Genomic DNA, 20,479 nt, shown 5'->3' with positions numbered 1-20,479 from the left:
CCCCCAGCGGCCCCCCAATGCAATAGTGACACCCCCCCAGTGCAATAGTGACACCCCCCAGCGGCCCCCCAGTGCAATAGTGACTCCCCCCAGCGGCCCCCCAGTGCAATAGTGACACCCCCCCAGTGCAATAGTGACACCCCCCAGCGGCCCCCCAGTGCAATAGTGACACCCCCCAGCGGCCCCCCAGTGCAATAGTGACACCCCCCAGCGGCCCCCCAGTGCAATAGTGACACCCCCCAGCGGCCCCCCAGTGCAATAGTGACACCCCCCAGCGGCCCCCCAGTGCAATAGTGACACCCCCCAGCGGCCCCCCAGTGCAATAGTGACACCCCCCAGCGGCCCCCCAGTGCAATAGTGACACCCCCCAGCGGCCCCCCAGTGCAATAGTGACACCCCCCAGCGGCCCCCCAATGCAATAGTGACACCCCCCAGCGGCCCCCCAATGCAATAGTGACACCCCCCAGCGGCCCCCCAATGCAATAGTGACACCCCCCAGCGGCCCCCCAATGCAATAGTGACACCCCCCAGCGGCCCCCCAATGCAATAGTGACACCCCCCAGCGGCCCCCCAATGCAATAGTGACACCCCACAGCGGCCCCCCAATGCAATAGTGACACCCCACAGCGGCCCCCCAGTGCAATAGTGACACCCCCCAGCGGCCCCCCAGTGCAGTAGTGACACCCCCCAGCGGCCCCTAAGTGCAGTAGCGACACCCCCCCAGTGCCAGTGACACCCCCGCAGCTGCCCCCCAGTGCAATAGTGACACCCCCCCAGCGGCCCCCCAGTGCAATAGTGACACCCGCCAGCGCCCCCCAGAGCAATAGTGACACCCCACAATGGCCCTCCAGTGCAGTAGTGACACCCCACAGTGCCCCTCCCAAGACCCACATACTACCCCCTCCTCCTCCCCTTTCTACTGGAAGCTGATGCTCCTCTTCTGGTCAGCGATGGTCCAGGCATGCATATTAACTTTTTCTTACCCACTTCTGCCTCAATAGGTAATTCCCAGCAACCTGATTGGTTGTTTGGTGAATCAGCCAACCCAAACAACCAATCAGGTTGCTGGGAATTGCTGATTGCTGCAGAAGTGGGGAAGTAAGTGTTTATATGCTCCCGGGACACATTCTGACACACACGCTGCTGGACGCCTCCCCCCTCCCGGCGGAACCAAGTAGTAGGAGACGTTGTGGCAGGGGGGAGAGGGATTCCAGCTGCACAATGAAGTCAGTGTGTGCCGGGATCAGCGCGGCTAGCAGTGCAGTTTGTGAATGCCGGCAGGGGAGCCGCGGCCCCTGCTGGTATTCACAAGTGGTGAGCGGCCGATGGGGCGCGTGCCAGCAGGGAGGGCTCTGCGTGCCGCCTCTGGCACGCGTGCCATAGGTTCGCCACCACTGCCCTAGACCCTAGTTTAAACACTACTCCAACCTTCTAGGCAATCTTCTTTCCCAGTACAGCTGCACCCTCCCTATTGAGATGCAACCTGTCCTTATGGTAGAGCCTGCAGCTGACAGCAAAGTCAGCCCAGTTCTCCAGGAACCCGACTAGATATCATAAGTAGATAATCCATATAGAGAGGAGGTGAGCCAATACTGTAAATCTGAACCCTGAAAACCTCTGTCTACACATCATCATATTTTTGGGCTCTTATTTACTAGAGTAAAGATAAAAAAGTTAGAAGTGACAACTTACCTCTTCATTTTCTATATGCAATGTGGATAAGCGGCACTGCAGCTGCTGGCACCTCTGGGCCAACTCTCCCTGTAGAGGCTGCTGCGCACACACCTGAGAGATCTACAGATCAAGAAAGAATCCATCACTAAAAATACAGAAAACTGAATGCAACGTGTAAATACATACCGTGCACATTTCACACAAGGGATAATTGCAAACTGAGGCCGCAGTCATGCCTGCATGGGAGCCTCCGGATGGAAGCTCCATCTCAGATCCAGCTGCAAATACCGGAAGAAAAAGTGCTGCATGCAAAAGCCGGTCAGTGCTGCATGCAAAAAAGCTTAGAAATCTGAAAACATCAGATTTCTAAGCTTTTTTTTTCTTTTCTTTGCAAGTTGGGAAACTCACCCACCTGACTTTCAGTTTTTAACCAGGGTTTCACTTCACTTATTGAAGTTTTCTAATACTGAAGACTATATTTGGAAACTTTTAGAAGCTAATTGGCCACTATCTTGGCTTTTACAGAGCACCAGCTACGTTCTCCAGCAGGCTGATTGTATACCTTTATACCCGCATCCCTGACTATCAGTGCTTCTGGTTTTCACTTGCAATGGCTCGAATTACATAGAGTCCACCACTATTGTACTGTCAAGTGGGCAGTCTCCAACACCTAATGTCAATCACTGATGTTACGTTTGATTGATGCTGGGCAGTGGAGAGCACCCACTTGACAACAGAAGACTGGTATTGGGATCAGTGTGTAATGTGAGCCATTGTGCGCAAACTATGGGGGTATTCTAGAGGAGAAATAAAACAGCAATGGAGTCAGTGGCAGCTGTGATGGTATGCAGCCCATCCCACTTTCCAGAGGTCCTCTTTAAGTAACCATGAAGGAATATGCCATCTCCGGGCCCTCACAAATGATCTGTACACTGTAATACTTTAGTTGTACATAACACGTTTTTATAGACAACGTAACGATACTTACTGTGTCCCCCATATGTGGCTGAAACTCAAACCTCACAGGAGGGCAGAAGACGCTGTTGGAGGATTCCATGAGACGTTGCTTGTCTAAAGTAGCTTCTAGGTTTTCTGTGGCATTTTCCAGGGCTTCCAGTCCCTCTTGCTTGGAGTGTTGTAGATTAAACTCAGCAGAGAGGAAGGTACGTAGAGCACGATGCAAGCTCGAGTGGTAGCCCAGGTCACAGCACTGTAACAGTGTAAGAAATATAGCTCCAACACCAATACACATATCATACCTGGGCATTACTCTCACATACATCATCTAACCAGCTGCTATATTTTTAATGTTGTGTGGAATTTGGTACAGGGAAAGGGAAAAGAGGGGAAAATGGTTAAAGGCATTGCTAAAATAAATCTGTTATGTGGAAATACGCATCAGTCTTAAAGAAAAGGAGAGGGCATATTTGAGAACAAAGATACATTATGTACTCCTTTCTTAGAACTGGAGGACAAACCCACACCCTGTTTAATCCTCATCCACCCATTTTATTTGACTTTCATATACCTGCATGCTTTGGAAGGATTACATATCCCTACTTTATGAACCTACATTATTTATATCTCTCAAAATGCTATATTTGATATGCTGATTATATTTACCATATTTTTTGAACTATACTACTAACTTACTCTAGAGTTAAGGGGTGCAAGGTGACTATGCCAGACCTCCCTGGCCACTTCCTTATTGTTTTGGCAGAGCATTCACAGAACACTTTGCCCTGTATAAGATACAACAAATGCCTCCATAACTTGTGCCCAACTGCCCAAAACTGCCATCTTACTCATTTTTTTTTAAATACTCCCCAAAAACTCTGTCACTAGCAGCCAGCAAAGTAGCATCCCCTTGAGTTACCAACCCCATGAGGTGCCTCCTGCTGCCATTTTCCGGCTGAGCCCTCAGGGCATCATCTGATCCTTCTCAGCAGGCCAGCCTCAAGCAGCTGCCGGCACCATCTTGCCTTGAATTCGCCTTGAGCATGAGTGAATGGACATCCCAAGGAGCTGAAGTTGCCCTGTGGGTAAGCCTCTTACTTTCATATAACCAGTGTTGAATGAGCCATTTCCCCATAGCTTACTATGGAGCAATTTACTGGCAGCAAAGGCCCCCAGGCTTTCCCCACACTGGTCTACCAAGGAGGTCTGATTGGGCTTAAGAATATTCCACATAGGTGACTTATGAGTTTTTATAACTTTTGAGTTATTAACGGACCTCCCCATAAGAGTCCTCCAATGTTTTTCTTCTGTCTCCAGTAAAATATATGTTAATTCACTGTTCTAACGTCTCCATTTCAAGTGTTCTTAAGAACTCTATCCTACTGCCTGTCATTGCATGGGGTTCCAAACGTGGACTATGAAAGTAAAGTTAATGATGTAAATCCCCCCCGCCCCCCGCACTCCTTAAATCCACAAAGAAAATGTAAAAATTAACCTGAAATATTTTTTCCTGTTTTCCGCTGTCTAAAATCAGGGTGCGTCTTTGATAAACTAAGGTACATTTATACTTATTACAGCAGTAGATTATGTGGTTTGTATGATCTATAATCTAGTTTATGTGTGGCTACAATTTATATTGAATTCCAGTTGGCCATTTCTAGCGGTGTGAATGTCTTCAATGCTCTGTAAGGTTTTGAATGACAATCTATGACTCTGTTCACACTCCCGTTAGAATAGAAGCTACAACACTCTGTCCGATGAGGAGAGTAGTGCCAGAGTAGTGAGGAGAAGAGGTTTCTAACAACTGGTTTTTTCAAACAGTGTAGGCACCTTCAGATAAACGTGTAACGCATCTTCTAGACACAATGAGAACATCCCGATTCTAATTTACCAGAGCGAACAAGCTGGTGACATCATCACCATCATTTACCTGAGTGACATCATCACCATCATTTACCTGAGTGACATCATCACCATCATTTACCTGAGTGACATCATCACCAGCTCACCCGTGCTTGACAGCCTGTTTAGACTGAATGATTCATGTTTAAATTGCAAGATAAGTTGATGAACCGGGGGCCAATTTTTACGCCGGCTGAAACTGAACAACGAACGGGAAGCGTGTGATTGTCAGTCAGTCGACGCTCACGTTTAAACTGAACGATTATTGTTCCGCTTCACTCATTTGAGCGTTAATCGTTCTGTCTAGGCGCAGCATAACTTGATGAGGAAAAGGTAATTTTTGCAGAGTCGCATGGCTTGAGAGGAACTTCATAAGGTCATCGCGATGAAGCTAACAGTATGAATTCCACGCACATCATGCCCCGTACTTTACTATGTCCATAACTACCATTCCTGCGCTAGAGAAAAGATCGTTAACATTTTAATTTTACTGTCTATTCCACTATAAAGTGACTGGGAACTTTTTATTGCCATACAAGCAAAAGTGGTCTACCCATTCTGCTACGTGAATGTATAACAGAAGCCATAAATTATTAACCCGCAGGGTAATTCAGAGCTGGATAAGTCTTTGCGTTACTGTGCTGCACTCCACATATACTGTGGCCATATACTAGGTCAGTGTATATACTGTAATAGATATTGCTTCAAGGCTACGGTATGTATTTCATTTGCTTTAATGTAAATGTTACATGTTAGGCTTCTCTCACACAGACGTTTTCGTACAGCGTTTGGCACTGATTTTTGCAACGCAGCACTAAACGCTGTACAAAGCTCCCATTCATTCTAATGGGGCTGTTCACACGAGCGTCAAAATGCATAGTCTTCAACGCTGTGCTTTGAAAGCGATGCATGTTCTATCTCTGGCCGTTTTCAGCTCTGCGTTGCCTATTGAAATGAATGGGCAGCGGTTTCAGCGCTGCCGAAAATACAGCATAACTTGGTACCCCGTTTTTGGCAGCACTAAGTGCCCTAGCTACACTACCTGAGGGGGAAAAGAAAATCCATACCCTCATCACCTAGCACATGCCGTTGGGGTCCCCGCTGGTGTTTTCTGTAGTTCTGGGCTGTCTGCCGGGCACTAATTAAGCCAGCAAAGCATCTATTGCTAGTGACGGGGATTAAAATCCCCACCTGCCAGCGAGAGATTGCTCTGATTGGCTGAGCTGGCTACCCCTCAGGTGGCTCAGCCAAGCACAGCAATCTCTTGCTGGAGGCAGGGTCTTCAAACCCCATTACTAGCAAAAGATCCTCTGTTGGCTTGACAAGTGCCCGGCAGCCAACCAAGAACTACGGAGAACACCAGCGGGGACCCCGACGGCACCTGGTAGGAGAGTATGGATTTTTTTTTTCAGCATCCTTGGCAGCGTTTCAGCCGAAACACTAGCATAACGCATGCCAGCACTGCTGAAACCGGGCTGAAACACCAGTAAACGCTGTGTTACTGCAAACACCTGTGTGAGAGAGGCCTTAGTCTGAACATTCATCCCTCAGCATTGCAATCAATAGCAGTAGATTAAAATCTTTAGATCGACATTAAACCTGTCCTATATGTAATGTGCTATTATATTGCTACATGTTCGGCCTAGCAATTGCACCAGAACCATAAAATAACCCCTCCTTCTCCACTCTTACATTGTAATGAATAACCAATGATACTTACATCAATAAGGTCAGACAAGTCATGGATGTAGTATTTGAAGACCGATGCATTAGTGGCTTCCAGTGCCAGAATATACTCATTACGAGCCTTGATAGCCTTCACCTTGTTTTCTGTGTATTTGGCTTGACGCTAGAATAGCAAAAAGAACAAAAAAAGTAGTAAAAAGTAAAGTTCTGAAACTCGAAGACCTATATGGAATGATAATCGCATTTGGAATGGTGCTGAAAAGTTAGGCAAAGCAATTAAATCCAATATTAACAATAATGATCATTTTTACCTTCTCTTTCATCTTTTCAATTTTTCTAACGGAGCTGCGCCTAATGTGTTTTTCATCTAAGCGGACACTGGTGGCGGTGTCTGGGGAGCGTGGAGTCTGGCGATCTTCTTGCCTCACTGAGCGGCTCATTTGCTTCTCCTCCTGTTTCTCGGCCTCCTTCAGCTTACTCTGCGCCGTGATGCTATCTGCGTTATACATGTGATAGGTTTTCATCACCTGGAGAAAAAAAGAAATAAAAAAATTGGAAACAAAACAAAAACCAATGGTTTTGGTCAAGTTTACATTGGGCGATAGCGGTGTGCTCAAGAGCGCTAATAGCTATTGCGCTAAAAAGTGCAGAAAAACTGACAATCATGACATGGAAATTATACTGGGATTGTGGGGGGGAAATTCGCCTTTTTTTAAATGGAGATTTCATTGAAAGAATGATAAAAGCTACAAAAAAAGGATCCGTTTAGAGAACGCTACAATCTCAAAAAACTGAACCAGTAGCGGTATCAAGTGTGAAGGGGAATTTCAGAGCGTCCCATGCACTTATCTGGTCTAACTGGTTGAAGCCACCCAATCATAAATGCCCTGCAGGACGCAGCCTGCAATGGCCGGACTCACACGGCCATAATTAGCTGCGCATAGCAAGTACACAATGATATGCCTACTTGTTGCAGGTCACCAATCTCCATGCGCTAACTTGGCGTGGATGAGCACATAATATAGACAAGATAGAACATGCTGTTAATTATTCTTTTGCGCAACTCGTGTGAGCAGCAACATGGGATGGTATGGGAGATTGGTACTGCATACAGTATTATACATACAAAGACTGTGTCCATAATAGGCAGTGACCATTCATTCGTGTAAGACAGCCCAAATAGTAACAAAATGTATGTATTATGAGACAACTATATATAACATACACACATATCTATATCTATCTATCAATCAATCGTGCTGGATTACGGTACACAAAAATACAAGGTTCCTTCCTAGACCCCTACAATCTACAGCCAAGATGGTTTCCTATTATGGGGGTACAAACGTCACCATACTGCCTTCTCCCATGCGAGTCTGGAGTTAATGGTCTAATTCTGTTATTCCAGCTTTTGAATAATTAAATAATGATTGAATAATTGATGTTAAAAAAAACAGGAGTAACCGGGACCGTCTGCGGCACACGGGGAACAATGACAGCCACCAGTCAGAAGGCCTTTTCCCAGCGCAGTACAGTCTAATGTAAGCAAACCTCAACGCTGGACGCGCAAGTACTTTTTCGCACAGAGGAGTTATTCCCTGATTACTATTAATGATGTTACTCCGCTCCTCTTGCATCTGATTAAGTGGACCAAGAGCAAACCAAATTCTTCACAACAGTATTGGAAAATGGATTCAATAAAGTATTGGCTTCTAGGGACGGATCGACGACATGAGCGAGTCAGCGTTGTGTACCGGGGAACTTACTAAATGGTCCATATCGTAGATAACTGGATGCAGGCTTACCGTGTAGAGCTCATTTAACACTTTCATGAGGTCCTCCTGCAGCTGCTGACCAATCTCCTTACTCTGCAAAGGCACAAGAACAGATTTCACTGTTAGGTATTTTAATGCATTTTGGACCATACAAATAAATGGCAACGTACAATAATGGAATAAATTGTGTGGGGTTGGCAAAATTATCAAAAAACCATTGCCCGTACAGACTATAGCCATTAGTGTTTATGTACAGTATATACAGACTGTCCAGGTTATAACGGTACGCAGTACTTTAAAAGGAGTAGTGCGGTTTAGAGGATCAGGGAGCAGGAAAGGGGAATTTCCCGGCCGAATGGGTCCGGCTTATGACTCAACAGTGCCGAACTGACCCCATTGACTATAATGTGGCCGGCTCGCCTTCCACTCACAGCTGCCGGGCTTTTAGCCGAAAGAAAAAGGGCTGCATGCATTCCAGTATTTCATGCCAGATCAGTGACGGAACCTCCAACACAGGTGTGAAACCACTTTATGTACCCCATTCTGGTACCGTGAGATAATAGAGGGGAATCCCTCATTCAAAGTCTCTATAAGGGTAGTTTTAGGAGGGACGACTATTGTTCCACTGCATTCACACAGCGATAGTCGTTCATATGAATGAAGTGGAGCTTTCAGAGTTCTCTTCCGGCCACCCACCTCCATTCACTGTGAACAGACAGTTTATCATAGATGAATGACTGCCTGTTTACATTGAGCAAGACGTTGCATTAGTTGCATTTCAGTGAGCCCAGGGATTTCTTGTTTGGCACCCTTGGCACCTGTTAAGTCCCGCTTTTAAATGGGACGACTATCGGTCATTTTTTTGGCCGATACTTGACCCAAGTAAAGCTACCCTTCATTGTAGCAGACAGTGAACACAAAAGGATTCTCTCTCCGGAGGTCCCAGGAGATACATGCATTAGGGTGGCTTTACATGGGGACAACTGAACAGTTGCTCAAAGTAGTCACTAAATCCTACGAATAACTGTTTTGTGTACTTTTATAGTAAACAGTTGTAGTTCACTTGTTCGTTTTTGTGCATGCCTCCCTGCAAAGTTTATTGTATACTCGTTGAAAGAGGAACGACTGCCTCTTTACAGTAGAAGCTAATTAAATCAACCAACGACTAATTTTAGGTGAGCTGCAATGAAGTGACTAGTGAACAAATTCTCACTTGTCACGCTGTTAGTGATCGTGTTTACACGGAACAATTGTCGCTTACATTCACTCTGTCAAGCGACTATTAGCACAATAGTGAAGCCCCCTTACAGGGTGAGACCACCACTTTTATTTGGTACCATATATGGCTTCCGTTTCCCAGTACTGGCACTACAGTTGTACAGAACACTTGCCGTCCAGGAAGACCAGCAGCAGGACGCCCCAGGACCTCTCATGATGGCGCCATGCTCAGTTTATTCTGTTGACCTTTAGGCCTCCTACACACGGGCGACACGGTATCGCCGCAAGACAATCGCAGCACTGTGCAATATCACTGTGTCTTCTCGCGGCAATACCGCAGGTTTGTAGCGCTACAAAGTCGCATGTGACGCTACAAAGGATTTTTGGGGAAGGGGGGCTTGAAAGATAAGCCACACCCTGAAAATAAGCTGTAGCTGAAGAAAAAAAAAAGTATACATCACCTCTCCCGCACTGTCTGTATTAGTGTATCTGGACGCCAACGGAAGCTAGGGGTTTGACAGGGGAAACGCCCCTGTCACACTCCCAGCTCCCGATTCTGCTCCAAGGACCTTTCAGCCTTGACCCAGTGTGTATAGCTTTTTGCCAGCCGTGCTGCTTTAGGGTGAGGATTGCTTTTCCACTTAGCCTTACATTCTGAGCAGTGAAGAAAGTAAGGCCAAGAAGAAAAGTAAGCCTCACGGAAAGGCAGCACAGCCGGAAAAAAAGCTATGCGTACACAGCAGCATGGACTCTCACCGCTGGGTCCCGCGGCACTTCAGAAGGCCGCCACCTGTCACACCGGATGCGTCCCAGCCGACCGCCGCATGAGCCCTTAGTCCCGGACAGAGCCTATAATTTTTGTTCGGGCTGCCTGCAGAGTGGATGACGGCGCCTGTCACACTGCAGTTGCCCACTGCTCTGTCCCATTCCTGGTCTGCTGGTGCACACACAGCAGCGGACACCTCTCAGACAGTCTCCCCCCGACGCTGTGGCCTCCGTGCTGCCGGCCAATATCTCACACTGACATCGGGGGGAGGGGGCCTGGTTTGTGTGCCGGCACTGGGGAAGAGCTTTGCACCTGGGGCTGCATGGCTGTAACCCCAGGCCGATGTACGCTTCTCACATAGCCCTTGAATTTTCCTTTTCTGCTTACTGGGCCGCCAAGACCTGCAGCCCACACCGATGTGCAGCCAATCAGGTACAGGGGGGAGTCATCCCCCTGTCAATCTTGACTTCATCAGGACTTCCTGGTGGCGTCAAGATACAATAATACTTGCGCTGTCTGGGGCGCCGCAGCAGCTTCTCCCAGGGTCCCGGCACTGAAGATCATCTTCATCTTCTGCCCGGGGATTGAAAAATCCCCGGCTGCTGGAAGCACAGGCTGTGATTGGCTGACGCTTAGGCCTCCTTCACACAGGTGACAAAGTCGCGCGATTGTGTCGCGTTGCTACAAAATCGCATGTATGTGAAGCCCATGCTTTCCTATGGGTTACTTCACACATGCAATGTTTTACAGCATGCAACAACCCAACACAAAAACCTTGCAGATCTGGCAATACGCCCACGACTCGCAAGGTTTTGTAGCTCATGTTTCCCTATGGAGCTTTGCTCTCTGTTGTATTGCATGAAAACGCGGTTTTTGGTGATGCAACTTTGACAGTAGCAAGTCCTACTGTCAAAGCATAATCTAAGCCCGAGCTGCCGAAAAAAGAAAAAAAAAAAAAATTACACATACATCGCCTTGGACGTGCTGTCAGGTAGGCCTTCTGCCTGGGTCCTGGCACTGAATTTCTCTTATTGCTGGGGATACAAAAATCCCCACCTCCTGAAAGCGCTGGCTGTGATTGGCTGACGCTTAGCCAACCACAGCAAGTGCTCGATGAATGGCAGTGATTGTACTGATTACAGCCATTCATCGAACAATGGCTGTGATACGCTAAGCATCAGCCAATCACAGAAGATGATTAGTGCCGGGACCCGGGCAGAAGTTGCTGCGGCACCCCAGACAGCGCGGGAGAGGTGATGTATACTTTTTTTTTCTCTTCAGTTACAGCTTAATTTTTGGGGTAGGGCTTTTATTTCAAGCCCCCCGCGCGCGCGAAAATCAACGCATATGACGCTACAAAGTCACGCGACATTGTAGCGCTACAAAATTGCCTTATTGTCGCAAGAAGACGCAGCGATGCGATGTCGCTGCAATTTTCTCGCGACAATGCCCTGTCGCTCGTGTGAAGGAGGCCTTGGCCAATCACAGCCAGTGCTCGATGAATGGCTGTAATTAGCTCAATCACAGCCATTCATCGAGCACTGGCTGCAATTGGCTAAGCGTCAGCCAATCACAGCCAGCGCTTCCAGAAGGCAGGGATTTTTCGATCCCTGGCCAGAAGATGATGAAGAGAAGCAGTGCCGGGACCCAGGGAGAAGCTGAGGCGGCAAGCCCTTTTAAGGTGATGTACCTGTTTTTTCTATTTTTTCTTGCAGCCAGGGCTTAGATTTGGCTTTGAAAGTAGGATTTTCTACTGTCAAAGTTGCATCCCACTGTACGAAAAGAGTGTTTTCATGTGATGCAACAAAGAGGAAGGCTCCATAGAGAAACATGGGCTACAAAACCTCACGAGTCACGTGCATATAGCCGGATCCGCGTGGTTTTTGAGACGGGTTGTTGCATGCTACAAAACATCGCATGTGTAAAGTAACCCACAGGAAAGCATGGGCTTCACAAACATGCGATTTGGAGCATAGTAGCAACGCTACAAAATCGCGTGACTTTGTCGCCCGTGTGAAGGAGGCCTTATATCAACATGGGATTGCGCTTTAGAAAAAATTTAAATGAAAAACTAAATATTAAAGATGAGTGTTGGACAACAATTTGGACTGTCATGCTGTTAGCAATGTGAGGAAAAAACTGTACAACAATATTGGGACAGTGAAGACTTTAAGCTAAAGAACACTAACAATTAGTTCTGCTCAGTCTGCTGATCACTCGAAAAACTTAGCATTTTATGAAACAAACCAGGAATGAAAGATGTCCTAGATTCTAGAAATGTACAGCAACATAGTAAGTAATATGCAGCTTCCATGAAGTGACCGCAAGAACATAAACCGATAACAATCCACGTGTAAGCCTTGTACAGGTCAAACACTGCAGAACGCTCTGCGCCATCTGATTTGCTTTCCGAGGGCAGAACAACGAGGAGCTTCTCCTGAACACACAGCTTACACCAAAGATACTTCGCCTTGTTTTGTGCTGCGCCCCGCTGTCATCGATTGGCATTTTGTGGGTCAGTCATGTGTGACCTATATACTATAACTTCTACACGGCTCTCCGAGGAGCTGAAAAAAATGTTGATCTGAGCCGAAGGGCACCGCATGCTTCTACGACATGTCAGAAGTTATTGGAAATGACAGGTACACTAACTATTGCTGCGAGAAGTGGAACAAGGGATATTCAGTGCAGCATCAGAGGAGCCTCAATGCCTAGAAAACTAAGGAGTGAAATTCATTAGCATCACATTTTGGACTTCTGTAGATTACATATCTTGAAATAGTAACATAGTAGGTTTGGCTGAATGAAGACCATGTCCATCTAGTTCAGCCTGTTTCAACCCCCTTGTTGATCCAGAGGAAGGCAAAAACCCCAAGAGGCAAAAGCCATTTAGCCCATTCGGGGAAAATAAATTCCATCCCGACTCCATAATGACAGTCAGAATAATCCCTGGATCAACCTTTGGTAGTTCCTATCTGAATGTAAGACCTGAAACAACCACCCCGCTGGTCACCTACTGTCTATATCCTGTAATATCCTTCCGCTCTAGAAAGGCATCTAGTCCCCTCTTATACTCCCCTATTGATTTTGACATCACCACATCCTCAGGCAGAGAGTTCCACAGTTTCACTGCTCTTACAGTAAAGAACCCCCTTCTATGTTGATGAAACCTGCTTTCTTCTAGACGTAGCGGATGTCCTCTTGTTACCGTTGCAGTCCTGGGTATAAACAGATCATGGGAGAGATCCTTGTATTGTCCCCTCATGTATTTATACATAGTTATTTGATCACCCATTATCCATCTTTTTTTCAGGGTAAATAATCCCAGCTTTGGATAGCCTCTCTGGGTATTCCAGTCCCGTCATTCCATGTATTAGTTTAGTTGCCCTTTTTTGAACCCCCTCAAGCACTGTAACATCTTTCCTGAGCACCGGTGTGCAGAACTGTACGCAGTATTACATGTGAGGCCTGACAAGTGCCTTATATAATGGAAGGATAATGTTCACGTTCCCTCGCCCCTATACCTCTTTTAATGCACCCCAAGACTCCATTAGCTTTTGCAGCAGCTGATTGGCATTGATTGCTCCAGTTAAGTCTACAATCCACTAGTACCCCCAGGTCTTTTTTCCATCTCACTTTTCCCTAGCTGTACCCCATCTAGTGAATATTGGTGACATCCATTTCTCCTGCCCATGTGCATAACCTTATATTTATCCACATTGAACTTCATTTGCCATTTTTCTGCCCAAGCACCCAGCTTATCTAGGTCCGTTTGTAGCCGTACATTGTCCTCCGTTGCATTAAAGGGGTTGTCCCGAGGCAGCAAGTGGGTCTATACACTTCTGTATGGCCATAATAATGCACTTTGTAATATACATTGTGCATTAATTATGAGCCATACAGAAGTTATAAAAAGTTTTTTACTTACCTGCTCCGTTGTTAGCGTCCTCGTTCCCATGGAGCCCGACTAATTTTCGCCCTCCGATGGCCAAATTAGCCGCGCTTGCGCAGTCCGGGTCTTCTGTAGTCTTCTATGGAGCCGCTCGTGCCAGAGAGCGGCTCCGTGTAGCTCCGCCCCGTCACGTGCCGATTCCAGCCAATCAGGAGGCTGGAATCGGCAGTGGACCGCACAGAAGAGCTGCGGTCCACGAAGCAAGAGGTTCCCGGCGGCCATCTTCACAGGTAAGTATAGAAGTCACCGGAGCGCGGGGATCAAGGTAAGCGCTCCGGTAAGCTGTCTGTACGTCCCTGCATCGGGGTTGTCTCGCGCCGAACGGGGGGGGGGGGGTTGAAAAAAAAAAAAACCCGTTTCGGCGCGGGACAACCCCTTTAATTATCTTGTATAATTTCTCATATCATCTGCAAATATTGATATCTTACTGTGCAGTCCCTCTATCAGGTCGTTGATGAATATATTGAACAGAATGGGGCCTAGTGCTGAACCCTGTGGCACCCCACTAGTAATGGTGGCCCAATCAGGTGAGTGGGCTCAGGACGCCCCCTACAGACCACCAGTAGAGAGGATCATCTGATCATCTGACAAGCTCCAACAGCTCGTCCCTGAACAGGGTTATTTTGTTCCTCTTACTACTATGTGAGGTGCACAGTATACAACAGAATCCTTCTGTCCAAAGGAGGCCGCTGGAGGAGTGGGCAGCACAACCCGTATTCATTGACATAGAATCAAAACACACAGGACTTCTTATAAAAGGACTGGGCACGTTGTCATATCAACCACTCATGCCACCCATAGTAACACAATACAATACATAGCTACTCCAACGCTACATACCCACTTAGCGACGGAGCCACATTTTGGAAATCTGACGTGTCACTTTAGCATAGAATAGCCGAAAAGGTTTTGCATATCTAAGTGATTCTGACATTGCTTTTTCGCCACATATTGTACCTCATTTAGGTGGTAAAAATAGACAAATAGAATGTATGTATAATTTTTTAAAAGTGCCAAAATTGGGAAGATTTTGAGAAAAAAGTATTTTTTCACACTTTCAACTACAATATCTTAAATTAGTGCAAACATACTGTACAATATATATATTTCCATCTGTTTACTTTATTCTGTGCGCACATTTGAAAAACTTTAGTTTTTTTTACCATTTAGGAGACATACAAATTTAATATTGATTATTACCATTTCATTTCCTACACCAAGACAAGATTGCAAAGGCTCAAAGGTGTCAGAATGATAGATACCCCCACAAATGACCCCATTTTAAAAACTACACCCCTTTATATATTCACTGAGGGGGGTCAGGAGTATTTTGACCCCACAGTTTCTTTTCAGGAGTTAATGCAATTTAAAGGAGAAAAAATAAAATGTCATATTTCTGCAAATATATCATTTTAAAGACAGGTTTTTTTCTATAGTGCACATGAAAATGAGGACCTGCACCCCAAAATGGATACCCCTGTTTGTTCTGTGTGGCCCTAATATTATGTCTGTATGCAGAACGGAGGCCAAAGTGAAAACACCAGCTCGTGGCTTTCAGAACAGACATTTTGCTAGAATGTGCTTTAGGCCCTATTGCCCACTTGTAGAGCCCTTGAGCGGCGAAAACAACAAAGAACCCCCACAAATGACCCCATTTTGAAAACTAGACCCCGTAATGAATTGATCTAGGGATGTACTGCGTATTTTGACCCCACATTTTTTGAATGAATCTAAGCAAAGCAGGGTGCACTGTGTTGCCATGTTTGGTTTTCCTATATATTAGGACAAGTACTAAGGGTGCACTGTGTAGCCATGTCTGGGTCTCCTATATATTACAACAAGTACTAAGGGTGCCCTGTGTAGGCGTGTCTGGGTTCCTATATATTAGGACAAGTACTAAGGGTGCCCTGTGTAGCCATGTCTGGTTTCCCTATATATTAGGACAAGTACTAAGGGTGCACTGTGTAGCCATGTCTGGGTCTCCTATATATTACAACAAGTGCTAAGGGTGCCCTGTGTAGGTGTGTCTGGGTACCTATATATTAGGACAAATACTAAGGGTGCACTGTGTAGCCATGTCTGGGTACCTATATATTAGGACAAGTACTAAGGGTGCCCTGTGTAGCCATGTCTGGTTTCCCTATATATTAGGACAAGTACTAAGGGTGCATTGTGTAGCCATGTCTGGTTTTCCTATATATTAGGACAAGTACTAAGGGTGCCCTGTGTAGCCATGTCTGGGTACCTATATATTAGGACAAGTACTAAGGGTGCCCTGTGTAGCCATGTCTGGTTTCCCTATATATTAGGACAAATACTAAGGGTGCACTGTGTAGTTATGTCTGGGTCCTCTATATATGAGGACAAGTACTGAGGGTGCCCTGTGTAGCCATGGCTGGGTCCCCTATATATTAGGACAATTACTATGGGTGCACTGTGTTGCCATGTTTGGTTTTCCTATATATTAGGACAAGTACTAAGGGTGCACTGTGTAGCCATGTCTGGGTCTCCTATATATTACAACAAGTACTAAGGGTGCCCTGTGTAGGCGTGTCTGGGTTCCTATATATTAGGACAAGTACTAAGGGTGCCCTGTGTAGCCATGTCTTGTTTCCCTATATATTAGGACAAGTACTAAGGGTGCACTGTGTAGCCATGTCTGGGTCTCCTATATATTACAACAAGTGCTAAGGGTGCCCTGTGTAGGTGTGTCTGGGTACCTATATATTAGGACAAATACTAAGGGTGCACTGTGTAGCCATGTCTGGGTACCTATATATTAGGACAAGTACTAAGGGTGCCCTGTGTAGCCATGTCTGGTTTCCCTATATATTAGGACAAGTACTAAGGGTGCATTGTGTAGCCATGTCTGGTTTTCCTATATATTAGGACAAGTACTAAGGGTGCCCTGTGTAGCCATGTCTGGGTACCTATATATTAGGACAAGTACTAAGGGTGCCCTGTGTAGCCATGTCTGGTTTCCCTATATATTAGGACAAATACTAAGGGTGCACTGTGTAGTTATGTCTGGGTCCTCTATATATGAGGACAAGTACTGAGGGTGCCCTGTGTAGCCATGGCTGGGTCCCCTATATATTAGGACAATTACTATGGGTGCACTGTGTTGCCATGTCTGGTTTTCCTATATATTAGGACAAGTACTAAGGGTGCCCTGTGTAGCCATGTCTGGGTACCTATATATTAGGACAAGTACTAAGGGTATTTGTCTTAATATATAATGGACCAGACATGACTGCACAGGGCACCCTTAGTACTTGCCCTACAATATAGGTGCCCAGACATGGCTACACAGTGCAGCCTTAGTACAGAATGGCATTGAGGGCGCCTGTACTGTATTTTGTGCACCCCAGAGCTACATCATGTACAGAATTATCTGCCCCCTCCCTGCCAACACTTTCCCAATTCAAGGAATAGATGGTATCCTGGCACTGCACAAGTCTAGAGAGCAATAATGATGAGTGCGGGCAGAAGACAAGAGACACTGGCAACAGGAGGACATGACAGACGGGAACAGAAGGGAAGATAGTTGGGGGGAGAGGAAGACTCTGGAGGTGAAGCAGGATTGGTGTGAGAACATGAGGAGAAGATACCCTAAAGAGCTGTGACACCAGATGGGCAGAGTACAGGCTACTGCACACACAGATTAGCTGGACTGCTGCCTGTTCTCCAGATCACGAGAAAATCAGTTAAATACATATATAGTGTATAAAAACAGTATTAACAAAGCCGGTATTGTACAGCATCACAGAGGGTAGAAGCATAGGAAAAGTTGCAGTTTATTCCTTAACCCATTAAGTACTGCACCCCCCAATGTAAGACACAAACTTGTAGTAGGCAGACGAGGGGGAGACAAGAATCAGACAGACACCCTCCCTAATCCAGATCTCACAATTGGCATCACTAATTCATGCAGTTATTTTTTCTAAAGGCTTCTATCGCAGGAGGGGGCATTTACTGCCATATTAATTGTTAATACCTTTCTCCCGCTGCCCTTCCCCTATAGGACCTTTCATGTAAGCCCAGCCACAAAGCCAGGAAGGAGACCGCACGCTGCGCTGTCTCTTTAACTGGACTGTCCCCATGGGAGACACCCAAGAGGGAGGTGCAGACGGGAGGTTACAGATGCAATCTCATGTATAGTAGTTGGCTACAAATCAACCTTTGTAAATCAGCAAACAATCCAACTGACTCCGCTACACAAGCGCAGCCTCCCCAATTACCCGACGCTCATGTGCTCCCATTATTTGGAAACGATGGAACAGTTTTATTTTAATCTTGGCAGAGACCGGGACGGATGTGTTTGATTCCTGGATTCTGCTTATCCTGTGATTATTCTGCTGAGCCCATTCTTATAGTAGTAATACTAGTAAATACTTTCACAGCCATTATCATTGTTGACTTAGAATTCCCACACGTTATGTCTTTACACAAACTGCAACGACAGAATGCAGTGTAACACTAGATGTTATTGTGTCTGTTCGGCATTAGGTTTTTTGTAGACAGAATGATTAACGTTAAAAAAAAAAAATGTTCAAACGAATGAAAGCGAATGATAACCATTCAGTATAAACCCAAGCTAACAACAAATGAGAATCGTACGCTTCTCGTTAATTTTTGACTGAAAATCATCATGGGCTCGTTCACTTGTTCCATTTATACAGCACTGGTTCAGGGTTTCAGATAGGAATGTGAGTCAGGAGGGCATCATCACTGCTTAGGCCGCCTGTACACAAAAGGGCTGGATTCCACGGGAGCCACAGCGGAATCCGCCCTTTGCTCAGCCAGCACCCACGTGTACCTGTCTTTCTCTTTTCCTCTAAACCAAAACCAGCGCCGCTGCGCCTTAAAACCAAAACCATACATATTATATATCAAGACGTCCGAAACAAATTGAGGAACCCATTCCCATACTTTATTTAATCGTAAATATACTAATTTAAAAAAAAAAAAAAAAAGAAAACTATAAATGTTTAAAAAAATCATTTTTTTTATCCCCAATAAAAACTAAAAAACGGGAAACAAAGTCAATGAAAAAGATATATATTTTTTTTATACTTATATATGAAAAAGATATTTTTAAAAAAGCCCTATGTGTCACAGAGGAAAACAGAAGCAGCAAAAATTATTTTGGCAGCTGAAAGAAAAAAAAAAAATACGGCAGTTAAACCACCACATGGGTAAAATCCCTAAAAAGGGTCTGGTCCTTAAGGTACACGATAACCTGGTTCTTAAGGGGGAGTTATGAGGGGTCACATCAGGAATAACCCTATAAAGCAACACATACAGGTTTTTGCCCACAGAAAAAAGATGAACGCACGCTATATCATGGAAAGTATTGTTCAGAAGCAGCACGGCCTCTCAGGGGTAATATCGTAAATCACAAAGGGACACTTATTGCAGGCTGTTTGCATTGTAAGCTTTAAACTACATCCAGTGAACTCTTTATTCGTTAGCAAACCCCACGGACTTGTATGACGGTTCTCGGCCACATCACCCATGCAACTATCACACAACCCGGCCACACAGCAGCTGATACGTGGGACTGTGCCATCACCATTATGTAAGTGGTGGGCCCTACACACTGTGACATGGCCCAATCAGTGCCAGACTGTGTAGCAACATACCCTATTGACAAGGGGAGCGTTAACACCCAGCTGCCACTTGGTAACTACTAAACAGAGAACATAGCAAAACTTGGAAGGAAGTAGACAACACAACAGCTGCAAACAAGGAATGTGATGGTAGGTGGGGCTGTCGGTAAATCAGTTTCAGACTGAGCTAAATAGTAGTTGTATAATCAAGAAGTTACTCCAATCTAATATTATATATATATATATATATATATATATATATATATATATATATAATCTTTCTCTTGGTAAGCATTTTTAGGACATCTACAAAAGAAATTGAGACCGACGTTCTAACGCTCTAACTTCCATCATCCAGGCTGACTGCTTTTCAAGATACGAGCAACTCGAGATGTAGAAATCTTAAAAACAATAGAATGAAATGCAAGCAAGGCAAATGCAGATGTAAATGTGGCAGCAATTACTGAAGCATTTGACTTGAACAAACAAATTGCAATTGACTGAATATGTGATATGAATTTTAAATGTTCAAAGTAACATGCTGAAACAAGACAGATGCCAAGAGCGATCAGCAAAACGGACAATAACCTAAAATCCAGGCGGCACTGAGACTACACAACAAGAAGGAAAGTAGTTAGTGACCATGTAGGTTAGCAGGAAGTAAAATGGTCTTAGATTAACCCCCTTGATTAACGTATGCAAGGCAAACATTAACGAAGTGAGGACAAAGTGTCATCTGGCCCACTTGGCCACCAAATGGCATGAGTAAGAACAGAGTCTGCTAACAGTTGGCACTGGAGATAAGGATGAGGCCTAAAGAAACTAAATCCAGACTTGTAGGGAATAGAAATATAGGAAGAATAGAATAAGTGGGTGTATAGACAGCATCCATATAATCTAGTCATCTTCCTGTATACAACATGTATGGAAGCATTTT

At 45.4% G+C, this 20,479-nt stretch overlaps 1 protein-coding gene across 3 annotated transcripts in view; it reads right to left on the bottom strand.

Annotated features, from left to right (window-relative positions):
* The window catches only part of SRGAP2 (SLIT-ROBO Rho GTPase activating protein 2), a 143,822-nt gene that overhangs the window by 42,058 nt on the left and 81,285 nt on the right, over positions 1 to 20,479 (bottom strand). For all 3 annotated transcript variants that reach the window (XM_066600191.1, XM_066600193.1, XM_066600192.1), the window contains exons 5-9: positions 8,025 to 8,087; positions 6,531 to 6,746; positions 6,254 to 6,382; positions 2,663 to 2,884; positions 1,693 to 1,794 (exon numbers count right to left, since the gene is read on the bottom strand). In XM_066600191.1, the coding sequence (XP_066456288.1) occupies positions 1,693 to 1,794; positions 2,663 to 2,884; positions 6,254 to 6,382; positions 6,531 to 6,746; positions 8,025 to 8,087 (732 nt within the window). The remainder of the gene's footprint in view (positions 1 to 1,692; positions 1,795 to 2,662; positions 2,885 to 6,253; positions 6,383 to 6,530; positions 6,747 to 8,024; positions 8,088 to 20,479) is intronic.

This window comes from Eleutherodactylus coqui, chromosome 4, assembly GCF_035609145.1.
Source record: "Eleutherodactylus coqui strain aEleCoq1 chromosome 4, aEleCoq1.hap1, whole genome shotgun sequence".
Classification (NCBI taxonomy): domain Eukaryota; kingdom Metazoa; phylum Chordata; class Amphibia; order Anura; family Eleutherodactylidae; genus Eleutherodactylus; species Eleutherodactylus coqui.
The sequence above is the reverse complement of the archived record's forward strand: the minus strand, read 5'-3'. Positions and strand labels throughout refer to the sequence as shown.